Here is a 15,708-nt window from a genome sequence, read left to right on the forward strand (position 1 = left end):
TGTCACCTCAACTATCTCATGCAAGGTGTCTTTTATGACCTTCTGCATCTAATGTTTGTTGTAAAATGCTCTCAGTCATGTCTGCCATCTTGTTGTAATATTCCGGTGGGTTAATTAGCTTCTTTTTTACACTTCTTGGCATCTTCATGAGTGTGTCGTATGTTTGAGTGATAGAGCGTCTATGTGCTGGTAGAATTTGGACTTTTCTATTGTTTATAATGTGCCGCTATCACAAGCCAAGTCCCCTTCAGGGCGGGGGGGAAAAAAAACTAGGAAGTAAACCGAAATGACCTGAACTGTACTGGATGTGGAGGACCATTGATTAGTATGTTATTTCTACCCTCTGTCAGCTTTGATTATGGAGAAATGCCAGTGATGACTTTTCTGTCTTTCCTCTCCTCCTTCCACTCTCTCTGATTACGAGGCGTGGGTAGTGCGGAGGTGTTGATTGGGAATTGCAGAGCACATTGTTTACACATTCATGGCTTTTTGGATTGGCCGGCCTCCGGCTCCAAGACACACCGACTCTCGCTAACACATACGCAAACCCACACACACACACACACACACAGAGAGTCACATACACACATCTGTTCTGTATCCCTCGCTTTCACCCATGCACAGATACTCAGCCAAGCCAATCAGCATGTTGAAATAACCATATTTATACTTGGGAAATGAATATTCATTAAAGTACGCTTCCACCTGCTATTTGAGCTGACCATACCGCCTGTATGAAGTATGCTGATGGGAATAAGTTGAAATGATGCATATCAAAACGCTACAAGTGATATTTTTAGGCTTCCACACCATGTTGAAATCCAAGTCATCCTTTTTCTAAAGACCTACAATCATTTCTCCCACGTCTCCCAAACTGTAATTCATGCTATTATACTGCTATATGGCTGCACATCCACTTTTTGCTCATTCTGCTTGTCTGAATTTCTAATATACTAGCCAGATATGTCTGAGGTTACATGATGATAGCATAATCTGTGTGTTTCATAAATCATGCCTTGGTAATGCCAATATTTCAAAATACATCTACAGCTAAGATGCCATATCCGTTTTCAGCTGGACTGTGTATATAACGGATACAAAAGAATAGACTGTGATTGTTTTTAAAGTTGCATACATGCTATATATATAGCTTTGAGAAATCGGACATAGTCTGATCAGAAACCGCAGTGAAATCCCAGTGAGGACGACTGGATAAAGGCAGAATATTCATCAGTACTTTATTACCACCTCTGGAGAAACAAGAACGAAATGAGAAAAGGAAGTAATCACAGCAGGAAGCCTGCTCTGCAGAAAGGCTGCAGATGCTTGCCTGTGTACCCATGTGCTTGTTTTTTTTTTGTTGTTGTTGTTGTTTTTATATGTGTGCGTGTGTGTGTGTGTGCGTGTGCATGTTAATGTGTGTGTGCTTTGGCAGTGTTTTTTCTGTATCTGTGTGCTTGTATGGGAAAGAGAAACCTGAACAAGGGCACCATAATAGCCATTGATCTGAGTTAAAACTAAGGAGAGGCCCGGCAACCAGCACTGCAGAACTCATAAAGACACATGCACACACACTTTGTGACACACAAACACACACTTTTGCCTACTCTCTCTCTCTCTCATAGATGGTGCAGAAGGATGGGGAAACAGTGCCACCTTGTGGTTGACTCTGTGTTTTTATACAGTGTAAACCTACAGTATGTTAATTGTTGATGTTGCACAGAATGATAAAACTCAAACGTGTGTGCTTGTGTGTGTATTTGTATGGTCGTATAGCAGTCTCTTGTCTCTCAGTCAGAAGTTTGGCAGCAATATGAGCGTGTGAGTCAAGGTCAAACACTCACACACCTAAACACCGGTACACAAGTGGACACACACAGACCATCTGCTCAGAAACAGTTCTGGGGCTCATTCTACAGACCTGTGTGTCAATGCAATGTCACAACTGTGTGTGTGTATTGACTGTGCTTTCAACCATATCACTCCACTGATCACCTCTCATTGTCCTGTGTGTCCGCCTCTCCCTTTGTCTCTCTGTCTGTGCTGATTTCTTGACAGGAGCAGAGATGAGATAAACAGGTGAAGCCATCGTGTATCTGGAAAAGACCAGAAGCCATTATATTCGCACACAAAAGCAAAACTTTCAAAAACTCAGCGTTGCCTGGCAACAGGCCACTCTAACCAATGAGGAAATTTTGGACTTTGCTCAGCAACATTTTAAGTAACCTGAAACAGATCTGAAATAATTAGCTGTCACTGAGGTTTGGCGTGTGAGCTCATATTGTTTGGTGGGTCTGTGTACATTTTAACTATTAAATCTTTGGATGACAGCAGGAGGAAATTTTCAGAAAACAGAAACAAGAAAGCGGCTTCTGGTCTTTTGATTCATATTTACAAAATGAAAATGTACCTGGATTATTTGAATTTTATGTGTTGTTGAGATCAAATATGTTTCTGCCGACAGCAGTAGGAAATGAGAAAACAAGAGTTTCTCGTTTTCTCAGAAACAAAGACATACAACCTGACTTCCCTGATTTACAGTTGGGAAAACAAACCAAAAAAAGTGGAATTTTCACATATGGGTGGGCCACACATGAACTTTGATCCACATATCAGCAGATGAGTTTGTCATCTTACGTCTTTGATGCTCTGTATGTAGTATGTGGCTTCTTAACTGTGACTCATATTGAAAGAAATCAGGTTGTTTTTCTTTCTGTATCAACAAAACATCTGACACAACACTCTTCTCCTTCTCAGTATTTTAATTTCAGCTAGACAAAAAAAAAAGAAATAATCCAGTTATATTTTGGGTCTGTAAATATGAACTGAAAAAGGAGAATTTGTGTTATTTTCTCATCTGCTCTCCTTCTAGTGTTGGAATCAAACAGTTAAAGCATACCTGGACTTGGCTGCACATCTCGGTTAGCAAGTGACCTTAAACTTTAGAAGGGCAGTTTTCCTGTTGCAGCCTGTTTTGGATTTCTTCCATCCTGATGCAAAATTGTTGATTAGTTTTCTGTTGAATGGCTAATTGACTAATTGTTTCAGCCCCGATTGTTTCAGATCAAGCAGCGATTGACTGACTTTATACCATGAAGCCGAGGATTTGAAGCGTTTCCCGAGCATCGGATCATTAGAACACTTGTGTGTGACTGCATTCAAATAATCACTCAGATGGTGCATTGTGTTTTACTGCGACACACCAGTAGATGAAGTTTCTGAAAGCACAGTCACTTTACAAGTTTTCTACCTTGATAGAAAGTAAAGATAAATAATTGTGTAACTCTGAGTAAATATCTTTTATGTCTGCAGGAGCAGCATTTCAGGTATGCTTTTCAGATACAGACTGAGGCAATATCACATACACACATACAATAAAGCTCTGAGCTGCCCGTTGACCCATGTAGGCAGGTTGCAGGGCTGTCATAACATCCCCAGCAAACTTGCGAGCCCCTTAGCCCATAGCTAGGCTAAACACCATCCTGACAGACTCACTATAGAGATGCCCCAGAGTTCAGAGCAGCGCACCCACCTGTCTGCTACTGGAAATTACTACAGTGTGTGGGTGAACATGTGTGCAGTGTATAAGAAGCTTTTGTATTGTCCTCGAGTGTACCACCCCAGTGTCTGTGCGTCTCTGAGATGCGGTGTGTCGGCGAATAAACCGTCTTTCGTTTTGTGTATGTGTGTCTCAACCCCAGGGTGTGTGTCAAGGTGACAGGTTGGTGTGTATACAGAGAATGTGGTAATAAGTACAGTTGACGGCCATGTCAGGAGGTAGTGGGTGTCAACAGATAAAACTGTTTGTATTTAGGCCTGGTTTCGGTACACTGTCGCTTCTGTCTCCCTCCCTGTCACCTTGTGTCTCTTTATCTCCCTCTCCCTCCTCTCTCGGTCCCTTTTTCCCTCCCTGTCTTGTTTTTTCCTCTCGTTTTTGCTATCTTCCAATCACCTGCACCGCCTCTGCTGAATTGAAATTCTCTTTCTTCCCTTCTTCCTGCAGCCCCTCCCTTCTTCTGCTCCTGTTCACTGCGTGCATGCGCAAGATGCAGTGTGATGAGACTGGTCTCTGCTGATGAAGCCTGTCTCTGTGTGTTTATGTATGTGCACCTCGCAGCATGATGACACTCATCTTTGCTGATGAAGCCAGTGAGAGTGTGTGCATGTGCGCATTCTTATGTGTGTGTTTGTGGCGCATGGCTCAGCGTGATGAGACTGGTCTTTGCTGATGAAGCTTCAGTCTCAGAGTCTCTGCAGACCTTTCCTCATTACCAGCGGAGAGACAAATGCACTGCTCTGGAGGGAGAGTAGAGACAGAAGGAAGGGAGGGAGACTTTAGAAAGAGATTGAAAGAGGCAGAAGGATGTATAGACTGAGATTACATCCACACTAAACCAGCTCATTTTGGAAAACACCATTTACATGTGAAAATGACATGCGTCAGTGCTAGAATCTTCAGGTTGTTTTTGTGAAGGTCCAATTTTTTTGTCACCCCTGGCCTTGAGATTTAAGTCAGGATTTTTGCTCTCCATTTGCAGTAACTTTGCCTCACATAAAAGAACGGCTATATTAACTTCTTCATAAACAGAAAAATAAACATCTTAACCACTGCATTAATAGCCCTGTTAAATATACGGCATCTCGCACCGGGCACGACAGCTCATGGTTGCCTGTTGCCATGGTAACGCAACATGCTTTCCGGCATACAAGCTCTCCAGACGCACTGCAGCCAGAAATTACTACTGTCAAAGCAGTCAGGGGAAGATTTATAAAAGAAGAACATAAAAGAAATAGAGCCAACTTGCTGCCAGGCTTACAGCTTTTCCGGAAGAAGGGAAACACACAGTCCCACACCTGAATGCCTCATGTTGGAGGAAAAAAATAATCACTATGAAGGGGTGCTGTGCTTTAAATAAAGTTTGAGACCCACTAGTGCATAGTACCTAAACATCTTTTTTTCCAATCCGATTTTCACCAGGAAAACAACAAAACTGATCATCCTAACCAGCATATGGTAAGGGTTGGGAAACATACTGCATCTGTCCTAACAGATGTAAGTTTCATTTAGTGTTCACGGTTACTGTGTTTTAACTGCAAAACCCGCTGTTAGAGTTGGAAGGCATTTATGTTTAAAAAATATGCCAAATTTTGCTGTTTATCAGAACCAAACACTGTAAAACAAAAGGATTTTCAGCTTTCCTACCGTCCTTGAAAGTATCATTTCTAACGCACTGTGCCATTGAAAAAATGAACTAAATCGAAGACTAGAATCATGACACGTAGTCAAAATCTCTTCATGACTAGTCCCATATCAAATTTGAATATTCAAAACAGATAAAAACTAGAAATTGAGACTTTTCGTGGTGAACTGCAGGCAGTGTCTTCACCGAACAGCATAGATAGAGATAGCGTGACAACAAATAAAAAATTTAAAGAGCCAAATATTTGGAGTGTATGAAGCTTTTTTTTAGTAAAACAAATGCACATTAAACTTTAATTTTTATTCCTTTTATATGGTTTTAGTAATTTTGTTATAATGCACAGAAGACATTTTTGCATTCTTGCAGCAGCAAGCCATGGTTGTGTTGAATACAAGGAGTTGGATGAAAAGATTTTCTTTACATATCATGACTGAAGGCTTCGATTTAGTCCATTTTTTCAATGGAACGACACATTAGAGATGATAACTTCAGGGACCATTGGGAAGCTGACAATCTTTCTGTTTTTATAGTGTCTGGTTCTGATATTGCAGTAAAAAATAAACCTCTGAGCGAGTAAAAGTGTGACAGATGCAAGAAACAGCAAGAAACTGCTTGAGCTTTAGAGGTCTAGTGTAGCCAAAGTTATGTTTTTGCAGTTTTAATTTTCTTCTTTTTCTTTTTCTTTTAGCAGATAACAGAAGAGGAAAATGACCTGCTGCAGTGGCATTGATCAAATCACAAAATATTATGTATTTGCAAGTGGCATTTATTTAAATTGACAATGAAAATGATTGATCAGTTATATGCAGAGGTGCCTAAAAGTTGTTGTCTTAATTGCCACACAGGCACTTTACAACAGCTCATCCACACCGACAGTCACAATTTTAAGATTATTCCTCCTTAGGGGCTTTTAAAGAGTTTTCTGCAGTGTCAAAAATGTCACTTTCTAAGTGTGAATGCACTGTTAAAGTCAGACAGCGATGAGAGGAAGAAAGTCTCTGTTGTTGTTGTTGTTGGGAGGTTTTTGTTACTGCAGCAACAAGCCTCGGTTTCAGCTGATGGAGAGGTTGATCCACAGACTCTCCCATTATTTCTCCTCCTCCTCCTCCACCACCTCATCTCTCCCCCGCTAACTAATGTGTTGTTCCAAACACGCTGACAGAGGCAGCCGGTAATGGCCTTAATATTGTACACGCTGGAAATGAGGGGAAATGAATTGTGCTGAATCTTGTCTTTCCCTCACTTTTCTTCCCTCTGTCTTTTCCTTCCTGCTCCCACTCTTTTGCTTCCACGCCTTTGTCTCTCACTCTCGGGCCATTGACATACATATTTGTCCATTCTGTGCTGCATTCTTGCGTCATAAATTGACTTAATATTCTTTGTGTATGAGAAGAGGAGGGGGGAACTAAGTAGAATTTAATAGAAAGCACGCCATACAGGCATGTTGCCGCACACACACTCACACAAAGGCTGATTACTAAATCACTTCTCTTATAGCTGGGACGTCTGGAGGAAGCAGGTGGAAATTGCTTAAAATGAGTGTGTTTGTGTATGTGTGCAGAGGGAGTAGTCACAGAGGGAGGCTGAGGGCTATAAAGGCTTAAAGGAAGAGTGCAATCAGAACAATTCACTTTGGTTTTGTGGGGGGAAAAAACGCTGCCTTTATTAACTATGGTTGCATCGCTAATGAAGGAAAATAAGCGTGTGTGTATTGTAGTTTGTGTGTTTCACTAGGGGTTCTTTCTTGATGGTGGGGTGCTGAGAGATTTTAATCTTATTAACAGCCCTTACTCTGTTTGGTAAATGGCTTTCCAACTGCTTGGGTAATGAACTGTTTGAAAGTGTTTTCAGCACACACTAACATACATCACTCAGACACATGGACACGTACACACGCATGCAGCCGCACACAAACACACCTTTTTCTTTCTGAACCAGCCCCCCTCCCCTCTGGACTGAACAGAAGCCAGATTGCCAGCTGTCCTCGTGCTTCAGACACGCACACTAACTAACTACCAGCTGACAGTCTAACACAATTTCTTCCTGCAGCTTTTCTGTTTTGATATTAGATGCTACCAAAACGGACAACAAACTACACAGTTGGTTTAGTAGCCCTTCATCGATTATAAATGAGCACCACAGATCTGCTTTTAACAAATCTTCTGTGGGATTTTCTCCCAAATGCCTGACTGCCAGGAGAATTATAGTTGCCATTATACTGTAGTTAAGCCGTGTTTTACAGCGCTGATGAGATATTTAATTATTTTGCCCTGTCAGCTGCTGCATTAGCAGATGGGTTCCAGAGCTGTCCAGCCACTTTTATTATTTTACCAGACAAATGGTCTTATAGGCTGGAGAAAAATGTCCAAACAGCATTCAGTCATCCTGCATCAATTCAAGAACAATGACTTCTTCTAGATATAGTGTTAATTATTGAATATTTAATGCCCATCATCTTTATTTATACACACTATACAGCAGAAGTGAGAACAGCCCTGTGTGATATCACATAAATGTCAAATGATACAGAACAATTGCATTGTTTCTAAGTTGGCTAGTGGAGTTTTTACTCTAATGAACAATCAAAACTTTAAAAAAACAAACATTGAAAATAGAATCCCCGAAGTAGAACTCAGTGCAGCAAAAGTGAATACATCTGTGACACACAATTTAGAAAACCTGTGAAAACTGAAACTAAATTGAGTACACCTGTGATTTCTAATTAGTCTAATTGCATGGCCATGATTATAAAATGATATTAGAACAGCAGGATTTTCTGTTTTAGATTAATGGGCTTGTCTGTTTGCATTATGGTTCCACATGGAAACAAATTTCTAAAGGAATATTCTAAATCCCTGTGTGACTCTTCACATAGTTGGAAAAGGACACTGAAAGATCAGTCTAAACACTGTTGTAGCAGTAATCAGTAGGCATATAACGAGTCATAGTGCCACCAATTGGCCGTCCTCCTAAAATGACACTGCAGACAGTACACTACTTACACTATCAAGCTCTGAAAAACAGATGGACAAGTACTTTAGAATTGGCACAGGGTTTATATAGGAAATCAGAGCTTCTACGACAGCTCAGACAGTGTGAAGGACAGTTGATAATGTCAACCTCTATGGCCAGAGTCCAAGAAAAAACCCTGCTTTCTCTTCACTACAAAACTGAAAGATTAAACTTTCCCAAAAAAAAGCATGAATAGAAGCTTGATCAGTATTGAGAGCATATTTCTGGTCAGATTAGATCAAGAGGCTTGTATTCAGCTCAGACGGGGTCCAAAGTGTTTGATATGAACCTGGCCAGGACTACCACAGTGAATGCACAGTCCCAGCAGTGAAGCACGGGGATGGTATGAGGCTGCTTGAGGGCAAAAGATGCCTTTGGGATGACATCCATCAGTGTTAATATACCAAAATGCTGGTGGATAAGATGATTCCTAGACAGACAGGAACAGTCCAGCAATATAATGATTGAAAGCACACGTTCAAAATCGCACAAGAGTTTCTAAAAGAGTTAAAGGATAAACTATGGCCCAGACAACTGTGTTGCCTGACTTGAATTCAACAAAACGTCTCTTCAGAAATGTGATGTCCTCCATGCTGAGGAAGATTGATTTTCTCATTGAAAATAAAGGTGGATGTATTCAGTGCTGAAAAAAGTGAAAGGTGCGCTGCTGCACTGAGTTCCAACTGTGATGTCTGTATTTTTAATAGTGTTGGTTTTTATGTTTAGAATCTAAGTGCAACTATCCTTCTGTACAACACAGAAGTAAAGCAATTACTGTAAAGCGACACATCATTGAATCATCTGACCTTTAAATGATATTGCACAAGGATGTGCTCACTTCTGCTGTATGCTGTATAATAGCCACAGCCAGTCTGAGCTCACACTGGGTTGCAAGCGAATGCACTTGGAACAGACTGTCAATCTAGCACAGAGCTTCACATATACATAGACACTTGCATTCACATTATTCAGCAATTTAGACTCTCCAGTCACCATAACCTTTAACCTCTAGAGCTAAATGAAGCCAATGTGAAACTGCAGTTCCTCAAATGGCCACTTGAGGCTAGCCCTAAGAACGAGTCAGACCCTTTAAACCCACATGTTAAAATGGCCAACTTTACAGCAGAAATAAACACTCTTACAACCTGATGAAAAAAAATATTCTTGTCTCTACAGCTAACTGATCCGTTCATGACAGCTGTATAGGGGATTACTGTTTATATATCTTTCTCATTTAAATTGTATTAAGACTTAAAGTTTTGCATAATTAAGGCCGTGGCTGCTTTGAGTTACAGGACAGTCCATGGCCCAGAGCTGTTTGTATGGCCTGCCTCAGTTCCATTCACGTTCCACCTCTCTGCTCACTTTTTGGATTAGCCAGGAGCTGAGCCCAAATGTGAACTGCGAATATGGCAGCCACCTGAGCCATTACACTGAGTTTCAAATCCACTGTTCAGGAAACCTGTGGGTGCCGTTACAGATCAGCAATCTTTATATACAGTCTAGGCTTTGGACCCATGCACCATAGGAAATAACTGTCTGAAATGAAAAGAACTGGTGTACACAGATGTCGCCTGCAGTGGTTTTGCCTCTTTAGGAAGTCACAGTCAAATAGTTTCAGGTAGTCTGGTGCAAATTCTAATCTTTTTTTTTTACTGCTCTATTCAAACCTGTTTAATCAAAACTGCTTCCCATTCAGAGCTGCAGATGGATGTTTGAAAGAGGGAAAACCTTCTGCTCAAAGCTGCTTCCCTGAACAAAAGAAGTGCTTTTTTGTGGGTTTTATGTGTTTTTCCTAATATATCACATAACGAGGTGATTTGCCTCAAGCGGGTAGTTAAAATGCTGCGTCGAGGGAATGGAATGCTTTCACACTGGTGTTTTGCTGCAGACATTGTGTAGATACAAACAGATAGATACTAAGCAGAAACACATTTAGACATTTGTCAGCTAGAAAGACAAATGGTGAGATTCTTGGCACATTATATTATGAGATAAAACTGCAAATGGGACTTTACTTTTTCTTTTCTTGAGTTTTTTTTTTTGTTTTTCATCTGTTTTGCACCCTGTTACGGAGTGTGCCAATGTTACTCTCATCAATATTGACAAGCTTTTTCATAAAATGAGCTCAGGGATAAAAAACATGAACGGGACCTTGAAGAAAAATTGAGAGCAAGACAGAGAGTGAGACAGAATGCAAATGCTTTGACGACCAAGGGCATCACTTGTCAGGGGAAGGCCAAAAAACAGATATTATGCACCTCTGTTCCTCACTCATCTCTTTAGTCATCCCTCTTTTTCTCTCTCTTTCTATCCCTCCATCTCATTCTTTCCAGCCTCTCATTACTCTTTCCAGGTCTTTTCCTACTGTTGAATCTCTGAAATGACAGCACATAAAACACCTTGGAACAGAAGCTCCCTCAGTGCTCATTAACGCCTCGTTAGCATAGAAAATGAACATCTCAAGAAGGGAATGGGTCTAGGATGGCTGGTGGAGCTAAACAAATGAGTTAAAAATATCTTTCCTTGTCTTTTTACACAGCCATATCAGAAATATCTGAATCCATTTACTTTCTAGCTTCCTCTGGTACAACAGAGACCTTAAGCCACTCTGCCCAGATGCTTTGATGGCCACAATTATAAATGAGTGGTTTTTCTGCCGTCATACAAAGAAAGATTTGAAAACAGGTGGACCTGACATTTTTTCTAAGTCAGACCTCTGGTGCTCCTCCAAGGCCTTTCTTCAGCCTAACAATGTCAGCTCTTTGATTGTCTCTGCTAACTAAATAGCTGCTCCGACAAAGCAGCAAGAGCTACTGTTCAGTGACCAGCACCTGTCCTTGGCCAAGCTAGCCAGTTTATGCCAGTAAAACAAGCTTCCGTTTCCCTTAAGGAGAGAAAGTAGAGCTGAAACTGTCTGCCTATAATCCAAAATATGTACATTTAGTTTCACACAGAAACACAAGCTTTTCTTGCTATGTGGGAAGCCAGTAGAAGCAATCTCAATCTTATATTTTACACAAAAAGTGTACATATTGACGGTAAGTTGGTTGACTTAAAATCACATGTGCATTACATTGTAGCTATTTTGCTAGCAGTAGACCTGCAACACCTAGTCATTTAAATTAGGCAACATTTTTGCTAACCGATGAAACATGTCAAGTAATTTTTAAGAATAAAAAGCTTTTTATATTTGAATATTTTCAGATTTCTTTGCTTCTCTCTGATAGCAAACTGAATATCTTTGGACTGTGGACAAACTAAGACATTTGCAGACATTGTCTTATGCTTTGGAAGAAACCAATTAATATTTTCCACCATTTTATCGACCTAACAACTGATTTATTATTCAAGAAAATAGTGACAGATTAACCAGCAGTGAAAATAATCGTTGATTGAGGTCCCAGCTGGCAATGTTTCTGTAATTTTTGTTTCTACCAGGCCATTGCTTTGTATCCCTTTCTATGTGATGTAAACATCCTATAACTGTATTACCATTCAGTATAGTATAGACCCGAGCATTTCTGTAATTAACTGCAAAAATCAAGCAATTTGCCTTTCTGATTTTCATTTTGTTGACTTACGAGGAAAAAAAGTGGAATAGTGTATACAGTAATGTCTTCAAAATGGTCTTCAGATAGATAGATAGATAGATAGATTGATACTTTATTAATCCCGAGGGAAATTCAAGTGTGTGTACAGGAGCAACAAAAAATGTAAACATTATGCTTTACAACACTACAAACTGCAGTTTTTAACTTGCATGCTCTTTAAGTGCCTTTGATTTCTTTTCTAATGTTAAACATGCACATCATAGGACAGTCTCTCACCTGCTTTGCTCCTGCTCTGTCTGTATCTACAACTACTGTGTGGAAGCGTAACTTTTAGTGTGTTTAGAGAGCAGGATTTGTCCCATAGCTGGGGGCAGATAGTGATGCAAGCTATTCTTGTATGTGCCTGCATTTTTGTCTTCCTGTGTGTATTTGAGTGCAACCCCCCACCCCACCCCACACACACACACACACACACACACACACACACACGCACACACATGCACACACGCACACACGCGCTCCCTCTCAAAGGTATTTGACCTGTTTTGCCTCCGAGCAAAGAAAAATAATCTGTCCTGCATCCCGGCGCTCTCCTGTGCATTACCTTACCTCCAGGCTCTCTTCTTCCAGCACAGGAATGTGTATATTGTGTTTATGACAAGCTACCCTCCTACTTAAACCCATATTTATGGACAAATATTGTGTCTCCACAGTGAGCAGATGCTAATGAGTAATACAGTCCATGCTCACGTACAAAAGACATTCACTTGTGTTGAAATTTTTTTTTAAAAGGACAGTGTGTAGAAAACAAATACACACTCTGTCTCGCCTCACTTTTGTTTGTCATATTTGACCTTTGTGTGTATTGTTTTCATCAGCAGGTGGAAGTGAGCGTTATTAAACCATACTTAGTCTCCCTTTGTGCTCCTGCTTTATCAGTATGTTCTTCATGGTGTTTTTCAAACAGCCCATTGAGGCATTAGGTCCTGGTTAAAGACTTATTAATTCTGCACACACCTCTTTCCTCTTTTGGTTCTGTCAACAGCGTTTCATTAGAACAGTCTCAGTAGTTTGTAGCCGGTGAATGTTTTCCCTCTACCTTCAACTCCCAGCGGCAGCGGGGTGAGGTCCTTGAAGTCCTTTTTAAGGAAATTGGGCTTGACAGCAACAGCAGTTAGCCTGGCCTTTTGTGTTTTCCCTTTGTTGTTGTTGTTCCTTTTAATTCTGCTCTCAAAAAATGAAAAACGGAGGAATGTAAAGTGTTGCTTCACCGTGTAACTTTCTTTCTTTGTCTCATTTTCTTCACTCCGTTTGCCACTCTGCTGGTTCGCTTCATCTATGACCTCCTGTCATTTCCTCTCTCCGTTCAGGCAGTACTATGAGATGCTGTACAACACTGCGGATGAGCTGCTGAACCTGGTGGTGGACCAGGGCGTTCGCTACACGGAGCTGGAGTACATCAACGCCCTGTCCTTGCTCCATCGCAGTCAGACGGGTGTCGGGGACCTGAGCACTCAAAACATTCGGCTGCAGAGGCTGAAGGAGATCATCTGTGAGCAGGCCGCCATCAAACAGGCCACCAAGGACAAGAAGATCACCACGGTGTAATGATGAAACGGAGCACGGAGGCGGCTTGAGTTTGCCTGGGAGAACGATGAAAGAGAACAGCGGTGCATTTTCCCATCAAATAACTTGCGTCCTACATGATTTTGTTTTGCACTTTGAGATCTCTCAAGCAGGAACACGTGTAGTAGATAATTGGGTCATATTCGCCCGACTAAAGAGTGGTGGAGAACAAGTCGCGGGATGGCGAATATTTGAGGATTTGCTTAGAAAATACTGAAATAGATGTTTGCTTTTGACATGAGCTCATAAAAAACTATTGATGGAAAGCGTGTCTGCTCCATTTCGTCTTTCCTTATGTGAAGAAGCACAGTGTAGTCGAGGGTTGACATAGATATACTTTTTTCCAACTTTGGATTTGTTTATATATATATATAACCTATATATATGTATTCTATTCTTTCCTTTACAGTGCTGACTCACGCTAATTGGGAGGTAAAGTGACAGCCTGCGCTACGACAAACTTTGCCAGTCTACTCACCCATGTATCTATGTCACAAGCTAACCTATATTGTCAGTTTCTACTTTTTAAAAGACATAGCAAACGCTCAAACTCCAACAGCCCTCTGCTCACAATGACTACAGCTCCCGATAAAAGGCGATTGTGTTGGACTCTCACCCGAACTTAGGCCCTATCTCATCTCATTTTCCTATTAGATCTAAACTGCTGCTCTCAATTATACCTCTATCTCTCCTCTCCTGGCAGCCCCATGGGCCTACTGATTCTGTCTGCAATAACAGATGCCAGATTAGACTGTCTGAATGAGGCCACATCTTCCGCCTGCTGCCAATTTGGGTTGGTCCCCAAAGATTTCACTAGCTGAGAATTGTATCATATCTATGGTTGTTAAAAATCTGTTTATCAGTCTTTTTTTTTTCTTATAGTTTGTGCAGTAAACTTGTGCGGCTATTGTGGAAAGTTGGGGAGTAAATTAACATTTTTTTTTGCCCGGTGACACTCGGTAATGACGATGTTTTTGCTGATTTCAGTTTCATCCTTCTGTAAAGTGGGGACAAGATTTATTTCAAATGCCGATTTCAAGTTCAGCATGCCACAGTTGAATGACTAGCACATTCTGTGTTCAGGCGAGGGAATACGTTTCATTCATCACACTAGCTCTGTAAATTGAAACTATGCAATTCTGAATCTTTATTTTGCCGTCCAAACTGCTAGTACGTGTGCTAAAGTCTTTTAAAGGGAACAGAACTCGAGAGACGAACACAAATCATTGCCCTCCCTGTTTTTTAGTTCATTAACTTGGGAGAGAAGTACTTAACGAGAGGAGGAGAGGGGAATGGGAGCCTTGTCAATACAGCAGGCCCAGCGCTGGTCTCCCCGAAGCCCACAGAGCAATCCATCATAATGACACATCGGCTGGGATCGATGGGAAAACAACTGTGGAGCTGCTGAGTGGTTCGCCTACCACTCTGAAACGTACACTCGGTGTAAAATCTAAAATCTGCTCATTCATCTGTTCACTCCACAGCTACATTTGTAATGTTATACATGGGAAACTTTAATACAATGTTAACTGACTGTGTCATGCCACCCACTGATGCTATTACACCGCTATCACACTGCACACGCACGACCCATGAAAGTCCAAAAGGCTTGTATGTATTAGTCATATATGTTACTGAGAACCGCTCCTGCTCTTCATGCTTTTTATTCTTTAATTAAATATGAAAAGAAAAGTTTGGTTTTTTTGCATTTAGTCCTCACTCAGCTGCTTTGTTTTTCACATGTAGGGCCTTTATTTTACATAAGAATGTACTGAATTCTAATACATCCAACTGTTTCAGTCCTGAACAAGTTTAAACGTGTGACTTGTTCTTCTGGTTGTCAAGTGTTGTAAACCCTCTGCAATTTGTCTACTTTAAATTGAGCACACTAATCTACAGAAGCGAATAAATTCTTCAAATTCCAGTCTTCTTTTGTGCATTTTTTCCCCCCCTGTGTGGCTGCATAACAGTCATATTTTCCGCTAGGGAATCATTCATCCACCTGGAGTTCATACACGCGATAACCTTCTTCCACACATGACAGTCTGTCGCTGTTTTGATGCCGTGGAGACGTTTCTGCCCCGTATCGTCACATCCAAAAGCAACACTAGAGGATGTACTTAACCTGACAGGTGTGATGTGTTGTGTGACATGGCTTTAAGCATGGCGTGCTAAAGTGTGGCATATTGGAATCAGAAAAATAAACAGAAAACATATCACCTGAAGCCTTGTGCTGTTGTGGGCATAAATCCATATCTGGTGGACTCTTGTTGGCACAATATGATGGATCTCAAAGTCTAACTGTATTCGTCAGA

General features: G+C 40.9%; 1 protein-coding gene across 1 annotated transcript in view; it reads left to right on the forward strand.

Annotated features, from left to right (window-relative positions):
• exoc4 (exocyst complex component 4) overlaps window positions 1–15,317 on the forward strand; it is a 149,277-nt gene extending 133,960 nt beyond the window's left edge. Inside the window, exon 20 of the mRNA XM_022195671.2 lies at window positions 13,138–15,317. Within this exon, the coding sequence (XP_022051363.1) occupies window positions 13,138–13,375 (238 nt within the window). The 3' untranslated portion in view covers window positions 13,376–15,317. The remainder of the gene's footprint in view (window positions 1–13,137) is intronic.
• The last annotated feature ends 391 nt before the right edge of the window (window positions 15,318–15,708 follow it).

The sequence above is a fragment of the Acanthochromis polyacanthus genome, chromosome 1, assembly GCF_021347895.1.
Source record: "Acanthochromis polyacanthus isolate Apoly-LR-REF ecotype Palm Island chromosome 1, KAUST_Apoly_ChrSc, whole genome shotgun sequence".
In the NCBI taxonomy this organism is placed as follows: Eukaryota; Metazoa; Chordata; class Actinopteri; family Pomacentridae; genus Acanthochromis; species Acanthochromis polyacanthus.